This window comes from Camelina sativa, chromosome 19, assembly GCF_030686135.1.
Source record: "Camelina sativa cultivar CO46 ecotype springtype chromosome 19, ASM3068613v1".
NCBI lineage: Eukaryota > Viridiplantae > Streptophyta > Magnoliopsida > Brassicales > Brassicaceae > Camelina > Camelina sativa.
In genome coordinates, this window is record NC_141898.1 from 267,496 (window position 1) to 286,116 (window position 18,621).

Here is an 18,621-nt window from a genome sequence, read left to right on the forward strand (position 1 = left end):
TGTCTCCTATCTATTAGATCCTTTCATATCGAATCAAAGACAGTTCTTGTTATTTGATGATCACACAAATTTACACAAGGGACGACGACTTGTTTACAAGGGTGCAAAATTTTACAGTTATCGCCATCAGCTTAAGAATGCCCTACTCTGTCTAATGATCTCTCTATACGAAGCACACGTACACTCTTATGTGTGAGACTTGGGTTTGAAGATGTTACTTAGCAAATACCCCATTATTGTTTCTTGCGAAGGCCTGCTCGTACCAAGAACAGAGCAATCCTCGTTGTTCTTCACCTTCAGCTTGGTTACTCCTATCTGTTGTCTGATTGACTCCACTATTTTTGATTCAACTGGGTTTCCTGTCACGTCCGTAACGTAGAAAGTGTCTTTCGCCTTACCCTCTCGTGTCGAGATCTCTGCTCTCACAATTGTTAAGCTGTTCTCTCGGAATGTCCTGGTTATGTCTGAGAGGAGACCAACTCGGTCTTCTGCTAATAACTCCAGCTCTAAACCCTGAAAGGATGCATAATCTGTTTTGAGTATATCAGAAAGAAAAAATTATAGAGCGAGTACATCATCAATTGATTTGCGGAGCACAGGATATGTTGCATTTTTCTATTAGATTACCTCGGATGCTCTCCTCTCAATGGCTGCTTCGAGACATTGTATGACACGTTCTTGCTCAGCTTCTGAGTTTATGGGAAGTCCATCTACATGACGGATGTAAAATTCCTGCAGCAATCTCTATTTATTATGATGTATGTATGGTTAGAGAAAAGTGATGCCAATTTAATTTATTACATGGGGAAACAACTTACTTACTTAGTTACCTACCTGATAAGCCTCCACTGGTTCTGTGCTGACCATGCCATGGAACACCACATACTGCATATCAGTCAAAGTACAGACTACGTCAAAGACAAGCTTTGGTCTATCTTTGGACCTCATGGTGACAACGGTATAATCCTTGTCAATGTTCATTAGTGTGACATTGGGCCTTGACGCCGATGGGCTTGCTCTTTTGACTCCCTCGTAGTCCCTATCATCAAACATGATCTGATGCAACCGTCTCTCCCTGTGGGTATCAGAAGAGGAGAAGACCGTTTTTGCAGCTCTTGAACCGCTGTTCGTCCTGACTACATTGCACAGCAGCTCTTTAATGGTGGAGAGGCGAATCAGGTCAGTAATGGCAGAATTAGTTGAATGGTCCGTGACATGAATAACCGCTGCAGCCCTGGTGTTGTGAGTCCATATCTCAGCGTTCACAACATTGCAGTGAAGGTCTGTGAGAACAGCAGATACTTCAGACAAGAGACCGGGTCTGTCCGTTCCAGCGAGCTCAATTGCTGTGTATTCGTCAGAGGGCATTACACCAACCGAGCTTCTCAAAGGTGGAACAAACCACCCAGCGTTGCTCTCTATCCTCTGCGCAAAGATTTGAACAAAGGCTTTCTTCTTTTATACAGATACGCAAAGCAAAAGAAGAAAAAAAGAGGTGATGTTACATACATGACATACATACCTTTTGGATATAGTCAAGGACTTGTGTGTCTCTGATCTTTTGGCCAAATTGGTCGATCACTTTGAAAACGTCCATGAACCAACCTCCATCGGAAGAGATGTAAGCTTTCTTGATCACAAGATCCGTATCAGTGAGCACTTGCACTACTTCCAACAGAGTCCCATGTTTGTTCACACTATCAACCTTTTTTTTTGTAAAAACAAGACAAATCCCATCTCAAACAAGGAACTCTCTCTGGACTGTACTCAACAATCATAGTTATTACCTGAATAACGGTGGCATCATCGCAGGCGTTGTTGTCTATTACAACTCTGTTTCCATGATACCATATAGAAATCCGTAGAGAAGAAACTTGAGAAGCCGAGTGAAGTATGTCTTTACAAAGGGTATAAATACTAGCCTAACTAAGACATACAGGAGACATGGAGAAACAGAGGGACCAAAGAAAAAGGAAAGAAAAGAGAGAGATAACATTAACCTGGGTGGATTCATTCTCCTGATGAGCTTGGCATATTCATCATCATCCATGGTGGTTGGTTGGTTTGGGTGAAGCAGAGACCCAGGAGAGTGAGTCCTCCAGTTTCTGAGGAAAATTATGCACAAAAGTTTTGATGTTTCGAACGAAAGAAAAGCAAAGGGGATAAAAAGAGAGAGAGTGGGGAGAGGGAGAGGATAATTAAAAAAAAAAAAAATGGGTAGGCGCTCACCGAACCGAACCTTTACCTTAGCTTTATTCATCAGCCCGGATCAAGCACGTGCCACTAAAGATTCCTTGGAATGACGTGGCACAACTTAGATTCTCTGTTATAGTATTATTGTTGGAAGAATAGTGGATAGTAGTAGCAAAAGTCGATGATCGGCGAAGAAGATTTGGGTTCCGTCAAATTTGAATTGATGATCAAAAAGAAGATTGGGATAATAATATTCTCAATCTCGGGTATAAGCAGGGATCATCATCATCATCATATGGCATATCCTTATCTGAGGTAGTAGTAGACTAGTAGTATAACACGTTCACAGCTGCATAACCAAGTAACGAACTGAGTTAGCTAGGCTTTTAGGACACTTGTGTGGAATAACCAATATAAAGGCATAAACGTCACTCATGTAATGTGGTTGCAAAAAGGAGGCAAAGTAGAGGAAGCAAAGCATTTTTAGTTGCGGATTCCACACCCACTTGGGAATCTTCACAATTGACATCTCACAATGATCTTGTGCCTACTCTCTCATTATTAGATCCATGACCTCTTTCTTTTTCTAGTTTTAAGTCAACACACGGTTTCAAAAAAAAATCCCACCTAGAATCTTTAGGCACCACCAATATAACCTTTGTTTACCATACCAGTGAATGGAGGAATCGAATGTAATTACGGTTGGGCATGCAAGAATGTTGCTCAAGATATCTTTACTTTGAAACTAGCATTCTCTTTCATATATATCTCAAAAACAGCTAAACCCTTAAACCAAAAAGCCTATAAACAAAAAACAAACACACACTTAGTTAAGAAGTTGTTATCCCTGGGGGGGGGGGGGGGGGGGGGGGGGGGAGGGGGTCAGAAACGCCCTTTCTCATCTTGGCCTCCGCTGCCCTGAAAGCCAATGTAAAAATCATCATTCATCAGCCACGGTCATAAATAAAACCTGTGTTTGAAGTTAAATCTTATGTCGTTTACGGACGAGTGGACAAAAGAGGATGGTGCGGAGCAAAATCGAATCTTTCGAGTGAGAGAAAACAATAAAACAGCGAACCAACAACAACACCTTCGTCAAAAAAAAGGGAATGAGAGAGAGAGAGAGAGAGTGGCTAACTTGGAATCTATTGCGAATGTGCTCAAAAACGGAAGTTGATTTCTTGCCTCGCCCTACAGGAGGAGGAGCACCACCGCGCCTACGCCGGCCACCGTCAAATTGAAATTGGTCTGGTCATCCCCAGAGAGAGATAGAGAGAGATTTTCATTGTTTCTTTGTTGGGCCCATTTGTCTCCATCTGGGCTCTAATTTATTTTTGGGTTGATACAAATCAGCCCAATAAGCCCAGCTCGCTCCAAAATAATTGTATCCTTGTGGAGTATTATTATTACGTGCTTAATAATCCTCATCAACATTTTCACAAAAATAAAATAAATAAGGACCATGTCATCTAGAATATTATGTCGTCGTAAGCATCGTAATAGATACATAATATATTAATATACGTTTGGACCATCTATATATACAAAAAGCAAATATATGCTGTAATATATAATAGCTATATAGTGTGGTCTCAAAAAAATATACTTTTTTTTTTGTTTTTTTTGTTGATCAAACGTCTCAAAAGATATACTATATATGATTCGTAATTCCATTGAAGAGTGTTAGTTATGACTTATGACGAGAAACACCCTTTTTGTTTTTATAATATATCTTCTCTTCTTGCATGAAATTTAATGCACATTTGATATATATATTTTTTGTTATTGTACATTTGTGATTTGTGATAATTATTAGCTGACAAACGAATCATAATTATTTGCTATAGAGTTCGTTCGTGTTTTGTTTTATGCATGCTTGTATTTTTCTTAACATTGTGTATTGATTTTATTTATATGAGCTAGAATTTAGATATCACGAATTTATAAAGTAAAATGTTGTTAAAGTATAAAAACTTTGCTTAGAAGCATCCCAGAGTCTTCAAAACAATTGGGTTAATTATATTTATCTGATCACATATGCATATATATGGATCAAATATATCAGGTTAAGGTTCCTTCTAATTCACCCTCTCGGTTATCAAAATGGTCAAAATCTTGCCTTTGCCGCTGCTACAATCGCACAAAGATAACGTTATTCGATATTGTTTGTATTTATAATATCTCTGACGAATCAATTTATTCACATTCTTAAAACTTATCCACATTTTTCTTTCTTCTTTTTTTAAATATGCCACTCGACGAATCCGTTTATACCAAAAAAGTTGGATACACAAAAATAAAGGTAAAAAAATATACGGTTCCTTTATTCTCCTGAATTAAACACTTAAAAATTTCGTATCAGCTTTGAACTGCGTGGTTTGCGGATCAGGAGATATAAAATTAAAAGCGTCAATTTTATTGAACCTTGCAATATTCTAGTGTCTATATATATATTTTTTTTTGTGTTTAAAAAGAAAAAAAAAAGTGTATATATTTTTAAGTTGTAAAATTAGATGCGTCGTCGTGGCTTTTTGAGCATGAAAGTTGAGAACTCGTCATCAAAATACGATGCTTCTGATCAGTGATATTATTGCAAGACGAAGGACCACGCGTCTTTGATACCTCTCTAGCTAGTCTCTATCTTTCTGCATGTCTTTACCACAATATAACGAAGCTCTATCTAGTCCCCATATATATATATATGCAACGACACGCTATAAATTTATGAAACACCACCAGTGAGTAGCTAGATCTCGGTGGAAAAATAAAATAAAAGAAAGAAAGGAAGAAAGAAAAGTAGGTAAGCAAGTGATCATGGAGATGAACAGAAGGAGATCAAGAGGGTTCATGATAGCTAAGCTAATGCCCTTTTGCAAATCTGTGAAACATCTTACTCCTTCCCAAGACCTTTATAACAACGTTCATTACACTTCGTCCACTACGACTTCCTACGCTCCTCAACCTGACATCAATAACTTCGTAACTACCACTACACCTCTCCCTCCAAACGTTAGCTTCCTCCTTCAACCATGTACGTAACCTTAATTTCTTCTCTCTAATAAAAGCTAATTAATTATAGCTATTTTCTTTTATATATATATATATATATATATATATATAAAGTGTATAATTGGTGTGCTGTGATTTGACAGCCTTGGCTCCTGAGGGTAAGGATATGGAAAAGAAGCTGAACGCGATGGCAGAGAAGCTGATCGGTAGGGGGGTTACTGGAGTGGACGAGTGCGTTGACGCTAGAGCCGCTACCTATATATCTTCGGTTCGAGAAAGGTTTAAGCTGGACCATTGTGAGAGACTGACGACTGTTATTAACTTAGATGATGAAGATTGACCATGCATTAGGATTTAGGTGGGGTTAACCTATATATATATATATGATGAGTAAGTCATAATTGTTCTACGTTGCTTCAAGCCTTGAAGATATAAAAAAAAATGTAATAGTAATAGGTTAGACAATAAATTTTAACATTGAAAATAAAATTATATAATATGGTTAAAATGGATATTCCGGGTGAATATTACCATAAAATTAGAAGGAATTAATTAATAATGTACTCCACAAGGAAATCAAACATCAAGAAATGAGAGAGAAAGGGAACGTGAGGGAGAAGGTACGTAAGATTAAGCTAAGCGGCGTAAATGTGGATGTGAAGGGCGATTAGGGAGATGGTGATGAAGGCAAAGAAGAGGAGAGTGTGGATGACAATGGAGGGGCCACTTGTCTGAAACCCACCGAATTCTAGAGCTTTGCTCTTTCCAGGCAGCTGAAACAGTACTCCAGGGCTCAACAGGATGAAGAAAACAACCGACATCAGCACCGGTCCCCAGTCCAACCCCATTTAGTTTTTCTCTTTCTTTTTTTTTTTTTTCTTTTTTTTTTTTTTTCTGTTTCTCTTACGTATATCTCTGTATTTCTACTAGTTTATATTTATAACGCATATTTATAAGCATGCATGTGAGAGCAAATATATATGATCATCTTGATGTAACGAAAAAAATATGTTAATTCATGTGACTTGTACTGGACAAAAGTGAGGTGTTCTCCTCAAGTTTGGTGGATGAAGAAAAGAATTATATTCTTGTATATATATATATATATATATTCAGTATATATTACTAGTTTATATTTATAACGCATATATATAAGAATTATATACTACATATATTATTTTGCACAAAACATAATTAACTGTTTATTGCTTGTTTTGAAGCCTAATTATAAGCTTTTTGATCCTCGTCACTCAATTCATAAGGCTAATTTTATTATGAACTAAGGCGGTTACCCATCAAATCAGTAAAAGAATCGAAACCAAACCAATAAACGCAACCAAGTATCAAATTAACACTTTTGTAACTTTATATATAAAGTTAATATGCATATTGCATAGGCATAGCCACTAAACGTGCGTGGTCTCTTAAAGAAGCCACATATAATATCTCCATCCAACAAGAAAAGAAGATACCAATCAAGACTCTATACCTTTTTCTCTCATCCTTAAATAATCTGAATAACTTCGGGATTTTCAACAATGTACACCTATACTCGCACCTATAATGTTTCTCTAATTAGTTTATTGACACCTAATAATTAAGACGATCAAAAAGACGACGACGGACGTAGAGCAAGATCGAATCTGTTGGAGCTCTAATTGAGGTAGATATGGGAGCTGACTGGGGACCGGTGGCAGTTGCGGTGGTGTTGTTCGTAGTGTTATCGCCGGGGCTTCTCTTTCAGTTGCCGGCGAGGAGGAGAGTGTTGGAGTGTGGCAACATGACCACAAGCGGCATCTCAATATTGGTTCATGCCATTCTCTTCTTTGCTGTTATCACCATTTTGGTCATCGCCATTCAAGTTCACATTCACATCTAATTATAATTAAACACCTGCATGCTTATAGTATAACCTTGTTATAATATATCCTCTCTTTTTTTTTTTTTTTTTTTAATTGAATGTATAGTTATTTTATTCAAACCAAAGAAACTGTTTTTCAATAACTGTGGCATAAGCTAGCTAGCTAGAGAGCTGAAACAGTCGGAGGCTCTCACAGAGCCATTCAAGTACCAATGAACTTACGTGGGAATTATATATAAACTAAAACACCTACTTAACTTATGTTTGTAATAATATCCTTGTTGATGTTGTTTATTTGTTTAAAATGAATTGAATGTAGAATTTATTCAAACCAAAGATTAACTGTTTTACATTAATAACTGTGGCATTAGAACTGAAGACCGAAAAGTTTTCTCTTGCTTCTTGGGTGAAGGGCGTCCTTGTTGATATTGGTTTTCTATATATCTGGATCGATCGATCTCACTTGTTAAGTGTTTTTTTTGTTGTCCTTCTAATATTATACTACAGTATGTATTTTCATATTTATATTGATTAAACACAACTTGTACTGTAAGACTTTTGTTCTTATATTGTCCGATAAAATTCATGAAAAAGAAATACAGAAAAGGATTCCTCCACAGTGACTATTATTCTTCGCTAATCCCCCTAAAAGTTGACGTCCATACTGAATTTAGATATATAGGTGAGTGAGATTTCTTATAAAGAAACCATCAAGTAGATAGATATTATGACCATTCCGGTGTGGACAAGGGCAAGTTGAATCCTTTTTTTTTTTAAATGATGTCAGTGTTTAGTTATTACTATATTCTATATTTGTCCGCTAGTATACACATAATCAGTTTGAGTTTCTATTTTTACTTTTTTGGGGTCCGAAAGTATAATAAATTAAGGATAATCAAACCTTTAAACTGTAGTGGCAACTTAAAAAAACACACTCTATTTACTACTACTACTACTTGATTAATTTGTGACAAAAAGATTAAGATCTCTTCTTAATACGTAGTAGTATCAACAACAACAACAACAACAACAACAGAGAGTATAATAATAAATAAATAAAAATAAAAAAGGAAGAAGAAGAAGAAGAAGAAGAAGAAGAGGAGAGACGCAAAAAAAACACATCAAGAAGATGGCGAGGACGACACGAGAAAGAGTGATATCGTTCATCAACAATAGATGGCTAGTGTTTGTGGTGGCCATGTGGATTCAGTCCTGCGCTGGCATCGGTTACTTGTTCGGCAGCATATCCCCTGTCATCAAGAGCTCCCTCAACTACAACCAGAAACAGCTCTCCAGGCTCGGCGTCGCCAAAGATCTCGGCGATAGTGTCGGCTTCCTCGCCGCTTCTCTCTCCGAGTTCTTGCCTCTCTGGGCCGCTCTTCTCGTCGGCTCTCTCCAGAACCTTGTCGGCTATGGCTGGGTTTGGCTTATCGTCACCGGTCGAGCTCCCCTTCTTCCCTTGTGGGCTGTGAGTTTCCTTCCCACATTAATTATATTCTCCACCCTTCTCTCTCTCTCTATATATATATATACTAAAGTTTGATTTTTCAATCATCCATCATTCATGTCTTGTCTGTTTCGAGTCTCCCTCATCAAACTCAAACTCTGCTTCTTTTAAGGTTGTTGTTTTGTTTACCATAAATGATATGGCTGTCAAATCACAAAATCCGAGAGATTTTTGTCTTTTCAAAACACCTTCTCTGTTCTCTTCTGTTATGAATATATTTTTGATATATCGATTCAAAAGTCCTAATCAAACTTTCTGGTCATCAAGTTTGTCAGTAGGAATGGATCCACTTAATCTGTAGCTAAGCTGCTCGAGGTTCCTTTCACTAGCAATTCACCCACATATATAATCTGAATCTTTATCATCTTTTCAGATGTGTATCCTCATTTTTGTTGGCAACAACGGAGAAACCTACTTCAACACGGCTACTTTAGTCTCTGGTGTTCAGAACTTTCCCAAAAGCCGTGGTCCTGTGGTCGGTATCCTCAAGGGGTTTGCTGGCCTGGGCGGTGCCATCCTCTCCCAGGTATACACAATGATCCACTCCTCTGACCGTGCATCACTCATCTTCATGGTTGCTGTTGCCCCTTCAGTTGTTGTTATCCCTCTCATGTTCTTCATCAGACCCGTCGGTGGTCACAGGCAGATCCGTTCTTCCGATGCCACCAGCTTCACCATCATCTATTCCGTCTGCATTCTCCTTGCTGCCTATCTCATGGCAGTGATGCTTGTCGAAGATTTCATTGATCTTAGCCATTCAATCATCACTGCTTTCACCATTGTCTTGTTTGCTATTCTTCTTGTACCCATCTTTATACCAATTGCGACGAGTTGCTTCACAACATCAACCGACCCTTGTGACACGCTCGAAGAACCTCTCGTTCAGCAAGGCCAGGATCCCGGACAGTCAACCCCTGACCGTGGTCCTGAGCTTATATTGAGTGAGGTGGAAGACGAGAAACCGAAAGAAGTAGACCTGCTTCCTGCTTTGGAGAGACATAAGAGAATTGCTCAGTTGCAAGCAAAGCTGGTGCAGGCAGCTGCAGAGGGTGCTGTTCGGGTCAAGAGACGGAGGGGACCTCACAGAGGCGAGGAGTTTACTTTAACTCAAGCACTCGTGAAAGCTGATTTCTGGCTCATATTCTTCTCCCTCTTGCTCGGATCTGGTTCGGGTCTAACAGTAATAGATAACCTCGGGCAGATGAGTCAGTCTCTCGGGTACGATAACACTCACGTTTTTGTGTCCATGATTAGCATTTGGAACTTCCTTGGACGCATTGGTGGCGGCTATTTCTCCGAACTCATCGTCAGGTATTGTACTTCCCCGATAAGAAAGACAATGACATTTGGCTGGGGAAATTGATTTTGGTTCGGAATGATTTGCAGGGACTATGCCTACCCAAGACCTGTTGCCATAGCAGTGGCTCAGCTTGTAATGTCAGTAGGACACATCTTCTTTGCATACGGATGGCCTGGAGCTATGCATATCGGCACATTATTGATTGGACTCGGATATGGTGCTCACTGGGCCATCGTCCCAGCCACTGCCTCTGAGCTCTTTGGCCTAAAGAAGTTTGGAGCTTTATACAATTTTCTGACGCTTGCCAACCCGGCTGGGTCCTTGGTCTTTTCGGGTCTGATTGCAAGTTCCATTTATGACCGCGAAGCAGAGAATCAAGCTCACGGGTCCATGTTCAATCCTGACCACGTCCTGAGATGCCAAGGTTCCATCTGTTACTTCTTGACGTCACTCATAATGTCTGGATTCTGCCTCATTGCAGCCGCCTTGAGTATGATTCTTGTGCAACGTACCAAATTGGTTTACACAAATCTCTACGGCAAAACCCGCAGCTGATTTTAAGATACCATATTACGAATTCGACCAAGAAAAAAAGGCTTGGTTCTTTGATTTCATACCTATGATTGTGTTCATCATCTTATTCTTTGGCTTGGTCGTCGACTTCCACATGCATGTGTATTTGTTTATGCAACAAATTTTTTTGCCCGGTGTTTGCGTATGGATTTTGTGATTCACATTTGTAATAACTGTATTCATATTCTTCAGCTACAAGGTGTCTTATGTGCAAATGTCAAACAAAGACCTAATCTGTGTCTGTCTCTGTTTTAAGTGCCAGAAGCGATAAGATCATGGCGCAGGGGAGGCTCGTCATCCTCAACAACCATCCATGGCAATATAGGTCCCTGTGGAAACCAAACACGCAGACACGTTAAGGTCCTTTGATAGATGAAGCACAGAGTATTAGATAATCTGTTACCTTCCCTTCCCGTATGACCTTGCGATATGGTCCTGTCATATCCACGATAGTGGATGGTTCAGCAACTCGTACACCTCCATCAACCAAAAAATCTAGACCCTGTAAAAGGAAACCGAAACAGAGAGTAGAGCAACCAAAAGAGCTAGATTCTCTACTCGCTGGGACTGAGTGAGAGAGTTATATATATATATATATATAAATATATATACCTCTGGTCCATAAATGTCACCGATTGCGGTTGGATCAATCATCCATTCATTTTCTTTTGGCCCTTTCACACTGTCATTATTATATACCACGCCATAGATTACAACTCTATACACAAAAACGTTTAAGGAGAGTCCACTGTAAAGATGAAATATAAAGAAGAAAGAAAACCTAGTGCAAATCAGTGGGGCATCCATCTCCTGGAGGATAGCTTGGCAGAGAGCGTCATCAGATATGCGGACACCCACGTTTTTCCTTGAAGCATATTTCACGTTAGTGGTGCCAAACCCAACACACTGTTTGGGTAGTTCTTTGCTTGCAGTCAAGATAAAGGTGTACTGTTAAAACATATGCAAAAGAGCAGTCGTCAACCATCAGAAAAGAAAAAGCAGAAGAGATGAGAGGGGAAAAGGGTCGTCGTCTCACAGGTCCAGGTAGGCATTGCTTGACAGCTCGGAAAACGTTAGCATGACCATGACCATCACCACGAGGAAAACCCATGGTAAAAGTGTCTATGTCCCGTAAGGAGCGGCATAAGATGCTAAGTGGCTGCATTATGATAAAAGTTGAGTTCCCATGGGGGGGGGGGGGGGGGGGGGGGGGAAGCAAAAGAAGAAGAATCAGCCATATGGAATCCCAAATCATTCATTCAGAAAGAAAAAAGGTCCCATGTGTGTGTAACCACCTTGGATGATTCAATCTTTTTGATCCTAACAAGGAAAGAAAGACACACACACACACACACGGGGGTTAATGAGTCAGGTACAAGGACATGCCTGAATTGAATTATACTGTATATACAAAGATGACGACAAGAATGAATTGAATTGAATTGAAGGATGGGATTCACACAAGATGCTGCTAACTAAACTAACCTTCGGAGACGCTCAACAGCGGAATGGTTTTTACAATCGCAAGCAATGGCATATCTAGAGAAGGAAGGAAGGAAGATGAAGCCGATGTGAGAGAGAGAGAGGTAAGAAGAAAGAAGAAAGAAGAGTATTGAGAGGAGCATACACAGTATCAGTGGGAATAACACCAACAGCTCCTTGTTTAAGAAGGTCAATCACAGGTTGGAGTTTCCAGGCATCCACACCACAAGGATCGACCTCAATGTACACCAATTCCCCCTCCTTTGTGAAGCGAGGAATAGAGTATTTGAGACGCTTAGGGCTCCTCTTGGCCGCCAACGCGACGACGTGCCTCCGTGGAGCGAAAGAGGCAATTTTCGGAAGCGTTGAGAGACGCCGCCGGTTGGTTATCGGGGAAGGAAGACGCATCGCCATGTCGCCGCCGTGAGGTTTCGCCGCCGCCGCCGTCGTCGTCGTCATATCAGCTTCTTTTTTTTTGCTTCCTTTTTGGGCTCAATTTGGAATTTGGGAACTATAGTAGCCTCACAACAACAACAAACAAACAAACAAACAAAAAGACGGGGGACGCACACCTCGGAAACGACGCCGTTGCAATCTGCACCACAAAAAGAGTAGATTAGATAATACAGAAATTGTAAAATCGAAACGGCGTCGTTGTCGTCGTTAGAGAAAGCACCAAAACAACACCCAACCTTCCTTCTCTCATTGGAAGAAAACCTCGACGGCGACGAAAGAATGCCTGGGATCCGAGGTCCGGCCGAGTACTCGCAGGAGCCACATCGTCACCCTTCTCTCAAGGTCAACGCCAAGGCAAGCTTCTTCTTCTTCTCTTTGATCCAGTGTTTAGTTAGAATAGAATCAACCACTTTACTTACCTGCTGCTGCAATTATTATCTAATTTCGGTTGGGGGTTGATCCAGGAACCTTTCAACGCTGAGCCTCCCCGCTCCGCCTTAGTCTCATCTTATGTCACTCCCGTCGACCTTTTCTACAAGCGAAATCATGGCCCCATCCCCATCGTTGATCACCTTGACAGGTCTCTCTCTCTCTCTCTCTCACTCTCTCCTTGTCCTTCATTTTTTTTAATTTCAATTTCAGTTTCTTCCGCTAATTTCTGCTATTTCTTTTGCCCAAAAGCAGCTACTCTGTCACCCTTACTGGGTTGATCCAGAACCCCAGGAAACTCTTTATCAAAGACATCAGGTCCTCCCTTCTTTTTTTTTATACAGTATATAGATATGCTTCTTTTTGAGATACATATAATATACACTTAAACTGCTGTACCAACCACTGTTTCTCAATTCGCAGGTCCCTCCCAAAGTACAATGTTACTGCTACTCTACAGGTTTATCATTCATTCTTCTTATTTAGTTTCTCTCTTTCGTTTATTCCCCACCCCCACACCAACTAATTAGCATCATCAATGCAGTGTGCCGGTAACAGAAGGACTGCCATGAGCAAAGTTAGGAATGTTAGAGGCGTTGGATGGGATGTTTCTGCTATTGGCAACGGTTCCTCCTCCTCCTCTTTCCTTCTTTAATCTTTCCTTCAATTTTAATACCAGAAAAAGAAAAAAAAAACACACACTCACTTGGATATCAAAGAATCTGCCTTTCCTTTCTTCAGCTGTCTGGGGTGGGGCGAAATTGGCCGATGTTCTCGAGCTTGTTGGGATACCAAACCTGACTGGCTCAACCGATTTAGGAGGCAGACATGTTGAGTTCGTTAGTGTTGATCGCTGTAAGGTATATATATTCTAGACTTTCTTTTATGTTTTGTTATGCATCCATTGGTATTGGTTCACATGAATCAGTCTCTGCTCGCTTTATACCTCTAGGAGGAGAACGGGGGCCCTTATAAGGCGTCAATCCCTCTTAGTCAAGCCACAAATCCTGAAGCCGATGTTTTACTTGCTTATGAAATGAATGGAGAGGTTTGATATCTTTCTCATTACTTCTCTAAACATATTTTAGTCCCACTTGTGTTTAAATCATTACTTGTACTCAGAGATTTGCTTGTTTGTTGGAAATTTTTTTGTTTCTTCTGCCAAGACCCTCAATAGGGATCACGGATTTCCTCTAAGGGTGGTTGTCCCTGGTGTAATTGGTGCTCGTTCGGTCAAATGGCTTGATTCCATCAATGTCATCGCTGAAGAATGCCAGGTCTCAAGAAAAGTTTCCTTTTTTTACCCTTGTTTTTAAGCAGTCATAAACTGTTCTAACATTGTAAGAGACTTGGATCAAAATGTGGTGTAGGGATTCTTCATGCAGAAAGATTACAAAATGTTCCCACCCTCTGTCAATTGGGATAATATCGACTGGTCCTCAAGGAGGCCGCAAATGGATTTTCCTGTTCAGGTAAATACAAGTTTACTCTCTTTCTTACTCTTGACTTTGTGATGACGTTTCTCCTTTATTATATGCACTGTTAAATTTGGATCTTCCAGTTTCCTTGTGAAGTTCATAATCCTCTCTATTCATCCATGAAAAACAGTTGATGATTGATTTCTTTCATATTGAATCGACTGATCAATGATTATTATACTGAAAATTTTTACTTGTTTGGACCAGTTGGCTTATGGTTTTAATCAGATAGTAGAATTTAAATTGGAACATTAGGGTTCTCATGAGTCTTGGCCCCATATGTGTTTTAATTGTTTAACAGAGTGCAATTTGCTCTGTGGAGGACGTGCAGATGGTGAAGCCTGGAAAGGTTTTTTTTTCTTCTCCAAGCTAATTTCACTACCCCGTCTGATCAGACCATTGGAAAGCAATATCTAATTCCATTATTCAACTTTTGCAGGTTAGCATCAAAGGGTACGCAGTTTCAGGAGGTGGACGCGGGATAGAGCGAGTGGACATATCCCTCGATGGAGGCAAAAACTGGGTGGAAGCTTCTAGAACGCAAAAACCAGAAATGCATTACATCTCTGTACACAACTCCAGCGACAAATGGGCATGGGTGTTGTTTGAAGCCACCATTGATGTTTCGCAGACTACGGAGGTCATCGCCAAAGCGGTAAAGCCACAACATTTTTGCTCGGTTGACAGTATTTTTTTTTGTTTTAACCAGAATTGATAGAAAACTGTGAAAATGGGCAGGTCGATTCGGCCGCAAATGTTCAACCGGAAAATGTGGAGTCGGTGTGGAACCTAAGAGGGGTTCTCAACACTTCGTGGCACCGTGTCCTTCTCCGTCTTGGCCACTCAAACTTGTAGACCAAGTTACCAGCAGACGATGTGTATTCTCTCTTTTACCCGTTCTTTCAAACTAAAAAGTTAAAAACTTCCTTAATTTATTACCTTTTCGAGTTGAAACTTCCTTAAATATGCCTTGTGGATTTGTGAGAGCAAAGTTGGGGTTTAGTTAAATAAAATGAGAAAACCCATCTGTTGTCATGTCACATGTGGGGTGAATTATATATTACAGTATGCATATCCAGTATTATTTATACATGTATTCATGAAATCATATGGCTCAGCGCATTTCTCAATAATTTATCACCATCGATTGCTTCACGTTCCAGCTTGTTTAGTCCTGGTTGTTTGATCTTAATTTTTTAATTAATCACGTCACGTTTTCTTTTATAATTCAAAATGTAAGTGATCCGAGTCAGTTATAGCATCTCGAGAAGAAAAGATTGGCTTCTTAACAGTGATATTTTATGTGTTAGCTGCTCATGTGTTCCAATCATGTGGCCATATACCTACATCTACATATAGCCTTTTTTTAGTTTGATTTTTCGCTCCCAACACCTAATTAACAGAAACTTACTAACTAACCCGTTAGATTCCATGTTTAATAATACTGGAGTAAGAAGTAGTGGATGATCTAAATGTCACATCTCATAACCTATTTTTATTAATCGCACTGACGACAAGTCTCTTTTTCCGACTATGCTCTATGCATAATATTTAATTTGTATGCTCCTTCTCTGGTTCATATTTTATTAAAGTTATATTTTGCATGTGTCACAAATTATATTCGGTACCGCAATTTTCGGGTTAATCTCAAATTTAAGAAAACTGAATTGTAAAAGATACACACACTTGTTGAATATCCAACGTAATGTTTGTTACAGCCTAAATTATTTTATATCATCATTCGATGGAATGGAAGATTATTATACTTTTATAAGTGTGTAGAAGATTGAAGAAACAGAATGATTGATTAATAAAAATAAAAAGAGGAGAAATTGGGGTAAAAATAATGGAACTCCACTGTAGGTTAAAATTAAATTATGTAAAAGAAAAAGTAATTAACTAGTAAAAATTAAATTATTGACGAGAAAGTCTTTAAGAAAAAAGAAAAAGAAAAGAGAAGAAGAGAGTATTATACTACTCCTTAGTGGGGATGGGGATGGGATCCATGAAAATAAACGAGGGATGAATTTAAGCTCGTGCGTCAAATCTATATTGACCATTTCCTCCACTTCCATTAGCTTTGAAGCTGATCAGGATCAAACAACATGGAAGCTTCACCAACTCTTCTTCTTCTTCTTCTTCTTCTTCTTCTTCTAGTAATTGTGCTTTATTTGATTGTCTCAACTGGAAAATATCATTGGCGCAACACTAGTGTACCGAAAACGTATCCGGTAATCGGATGCATAATTTCATTCTATAGCAACCGAAACCGGTTACTGGATTGGTACACGGAGCTCTTAAACGAATCCCTAAGTGGGACAGTAGTCATTCGCCGCTTAGCTGCCAGGAGAACCGTGGTGACGGCGAACCCCTCCAACGTCGAGTATATCCTCAAAACAAACTTCGACAACTATCCCAAAGGCAAACCCTTTACGGATATTCTCGGCGATTTTCTCGGCAACGGCATTTTCAACGTCGACGGAAACCTCTGGTTGAGGCAGCGGAGACTTGCTACTCACGATTTCACCCCAAAGTCTCTGAGATATTACGTCACCGTTTTGAGGAACGAGGTCGACCACGAGCTCTTACCGTTTCTAGACGCTGCTGCTGCGGGAGGCTCAAAACAACAACAAGTACCCTTTGATCTCCACGAGCTTCTCCGTAGATTCTTTTTCAATGTTGTTTGCATCGTTTTCCTCGGGATCGATGATGATCGATGCTGCTTAGACCCGTCCTCGCCGGTTTCTGACTTCGACCGAGCGTTCCAGACAGCTTCTGCCGTTAGCGCTGGACGCGGTTCCGCACCGCTCTCTTTCGTTTGGAAGTTGAAGAGACTGGTCGGGTTCGGATCTGAGAAGGAGCTCAGAACCGCTGTCCGAGAAGTTCATCGCTGCGTCGATGACATCATTCGAGAGAAGAAGAAGAAGAGGAAGACCACCACCAACCACGATGAATACGATTTTCTCTCGCGGTTGATCGCCGCCGGAGAAAGCGACGAGACTGTCAGAGATATGGTCATCAGTATTGTGATGGCGGGGAGGGACACCACATCTGCGGTCACCACGCGGCTGTTCTGGTTCATCACCACCGGTCCTTGCATGAAGGAAACCGAGCACGATCTGGTTAATGAAATCCGATCGGTTAAGGGGGGTTTGGGTTTCGATTACGAAACACTCAAGAAACTGAGTTTGTTGAAAGCTTGTTTGTGTGAAGTGATGCGGTTGTATCCTCCGGTGCCGTGGGACTCCAAACACGCTTTATCCGATGACAGGCTACCAGACGGTACGGAGGTGCGTGCCGGAGACCGGGTAACGTATTTTCCATATGGTATGGGGAGAATGGAGGAGCTTTGGGGTGAAGATTGGGATGACTTCAAACCAAACCGGTGGCTCGTTGATAATAAAACCTGCAGACTTGTTTTGAAGAAGGTGAATCCGTTTATGTTTCCGGTTTTTCAAGCCGGCCCAAGGGTTTGTCTCGGGGAAGAGATGGCATACGTGCAGATGAAATATGTTGTCGCTTCCATACTTGACCGGTTTGTGATTGAACCGATCCCTGCTGATAAACCGGTTTTTGTGCCAATGCTCACGGCTCACATGGCTGGTGGGATGCAAGTCCGCGTTCGTCGGAGGGATCCTTCTCGTTGATAATTTGCATTTCTCTAAACAACAATTTAAGAAACAAAGTCAATGGTTATGGGGTTTTTTTACATTATAAAAAATTGTAATTTAAACGTCTCTATGATCCCAAACCTATTTTCTGCTTTTGGGTAAACCAACCCACTTTTCTTAAGTCATACTAAATGTCTACTTAATGACCCATCTGCATTTTTATGATGACTACATTAAAATGCATCAGGAGACTAAATTAACACTCCTTGGTCTTTTTCCTATTCCATAATAATAATACGTATGTTATTAGTTAACAAAACTTGATCGAGCCAATCCGAAGTCGGGCACGTAGGAATCTAGAACAAAGTCACATGAAAAAGTCAAATACTAATCTTTCTTCCGTTTTGTCGCATATGATGCACGAGTTACATATCAAAGTTAACTGATCTTTTACACATATGTTTCACGTACGGCAATAACTTAAAGTTAACTGAAAATTAAGGAAGACGAAGTTGATCTCTTGATTAGTGATTTGCAGTAAAAGTAACCAACTCTCATGAATTTCTTGGCCCATTGTACCCGCCTGCTGGTGCTGGCTACCCGTTCAAGAAGTAACGCGCGTATCGCAACATCTTCCACCCTGCAAGCGAATTCTCAGTGAGTGTAAGGCAAGAGTTCCCTGAAAGCTTTGTGTTTAAGTTGAATGGGAGGCGGAGGTGATA

The 18,621-nt window shown here is 40.2% G+C and overlaps 7 protein-coding genes and 1 pseudogene across 37 annotated transcripts; 5 read left to right on the top strand and 3 right to left on the bottom strand.

The window, feature by feature from the left end:
• Positions 1–28: 28 nt before the first annotated feature.
• Positions 29–3,454, bottom strand: LOC104719442 (ACT domain-containing protein ACR6). 27 transcript variants are annotated; one of them, XR_015591368.1, is made up of 9 exons: positions 3,332–3,454; positions 3,020–3,101; positions 2,246–2,542; positions 2,001–2,105; positions 1,788–1,833; positions 1,523–1,705; positions 823–1,425; positions 628–732; positions 29–513 (listed from the first exon to the last, which is right to left on the bottom strand). XR_015591368.1 is itself a non-coding variant. In XM_087502598.1 (9 exons), exons 4-9 carry the CDS (start codon positions 2,048–2,050, stop codon positions 187–189), a joined length of 1,302 nt encoding a protein of 433 aa, XP_087358724.1. In that variant the 5' UTR covers positions 2,051–2,105; positions 2,246–2,542; positions 3,020–3,101; positions 3,332–3,454; the 3' UTR covers positions 29–186. The 27 variants fall into 27 exon arrangements, 17 of the variants coding, with proteins under 17 accessions (XP_087358724.1, XP_087358720.1, XP_087358735.1 ...); XR_015591367.1 differs by having other exon boundaries at positions 819–1,425; XR_015591369.1 differs by having other exon boundaries at positions 628–744; positions 819–1,425.
• Positions 3,455–4,863: 1,409 nt separating this feature from the next.
• Positions 4,864–5,710, top strand: LOC147920011 (uncharacterized). Its single transcript, XM_087500527.1, has 2 exons — positions 4,864–5,224; positions 5,346–5,710. Exons 1-2 carry the CDS (start codon positions 5,008–5,010, stop codon positions 5,540–5,542), a joined length of 414 nt encoding a protein of 137 aa, XP_087356653.1. The 5' UTR covers positions 4,864–5,007; the 3' UTR covers positions 5,543–5,710.
• LOC147920012 (uncharacterized) lies at positions 5,658–6,289 on the bottom strand. Its single transcript, XM_087500528.1, has one exon. It carries the CDS (start codon positions 6,048–6,050, stop codon positions 5,838–5,840), a length of 213 nt encoding a protein of 70 aa, XP_087356654.1. The 5' UTR covers positions 6,051–6,289; the 3' UTR covers positions 5,658–5,837.
• A 407-nt stretch (positions 6,290–6,696) lies between these two features.
• On the top strand, positions 6,697–7,206 carry LOC147920013 (uncharacterized). Its single transcript, XM_087500769.1, has one exon. The coding sequence runs from the start codon at positions 6,872–6,874 to the stop codon at positions 7,079–7,081; it is 210 nt and encodes a 69-aa protein (XP_087356895.1). The 5' UTR covers positions 6,697–6,871; the 3' UTR covers positions 7,082–7,206.
• Positions 7,207–7,990: 784 nt separating this feature from the next.
• LOC104763702 (protein NUCLEAR FUSION DEFECTIVE 4-like) lies at positions 7,991–10,634 on the top strand. The gene is made up of 3 exons (XM_010487045.3): positions 7,991–8,531; positions 8,944–9,881; positions 9,957–10,634. Exons 1-3 carry the CDS (start codon positions 8,193–8,195, stop codon positions 10,423–10,425), a joined length of 1,746 nt encoding a protein of 581 aa, XP_010485347.2. The 5' UTR covers positions 7,991–8,192; the 3' UTR covers positions 10,426–10,634.
• LOC104763701 (uncharacterized) lies at positions 8,739–12,520 on the bottom strand. 3 transcript variants are annotated; one of them, XM_010487044.3, is made up of 9 exons: positions 12,071–12,520; positions 11,929–11,982; positions 11,739–11,763; positions 11,480–11,602; positions 11,225–11,391; positions 11,056–11,125; positions 10,847–10,945; positions 10,488–10,772; positions 8,739–10,403 (listed from the first exon to the last, which is right to left on the bottom strand). In XM_010487044.3, the coding sequence occupies exons 1-8, from the start codon at positions 12,382–12,384 to the stop codon at positions 10,695–10,697; spliced, it is 930 nt and encodes a 309-aa protein (XP_010485346.2). In that variant the 5' UTR covers positions 12,385–12,520; the 3' UTR covers positions 8,739–10,403; positions 10,488–10,694. The 3 variants fall into 3 exon arrangements, with proteins under 3 accessions (XP_010485346.2, XP_087356806.1, XP_087356807.1); XM_087500680.1 differs by lacking the exon at positions 8,739–10,403 and having other exon boundaries at positions 10,581–10,772; positions 11,739–11,844; positions 12,071–12,402; XM_087500681.1 differs by lacking the exons at positions 8,739–10,403; positions 11,739–11,763; positions 12,071–12,520 and having other exon boundaries at positions 10,581–10,772; positions 11,929–11,969.
• Positions 12,521–12,600: 80 nt separating this feature from the next.
• On the top strand, positions 12,601–15,393 carry LOC104763700 (sulfite oxidase). 2 transcript variants are annotated; one of them, XM_010487043.3, is made up of 12 exons: positions 12,601–12,735; positions 12,846–12,961; positions 13,063–13,128; positions 13,234–13,270; positions 13,355–13,436; positions 13,552–13,670; positions 13,763–13,858; positions 13,977–14,087; positions 14,181–14,282; positions 14,590–14,637; positions 14,728–14,943; positions 15,027–15,393. In XM_010487043.3, exons 1-12 carry the CDS (start codon positions 12,661–12,663, stop codon positions 15,141–15,143), a joined length of 1,185 nt encoding a protein of 394 aa, XP_010485345.2. In that variant the 5' UTR covers positions 12,601–12,660; the 3' UTR covers positions 15,144–15,393. The 2 variants fall into 2 exon arrangements, with proteins under 2 accessions (XP_010485345.2, XP_010485344.2); XM_010487042.3 differs by having other exon boundaries at positions 13,066–13,128.
• An 892-nt stretch (positions 15,394–16,285) lies between these two features.
• LOC104763703 (cytochrome P450 94B3 pseudogene) lies at positions 16,286–18,108 on the top strand (annotated as a pseudogene). The gene has a single exon (XR_015590756.1). The product of XR_015590756.1 is annotated as a cytochrome P450 94B3 pseudogene (transcript).
• The last annotated feature ends 513 nt before the right edge of the window (positions 18,109–18,621 follow it).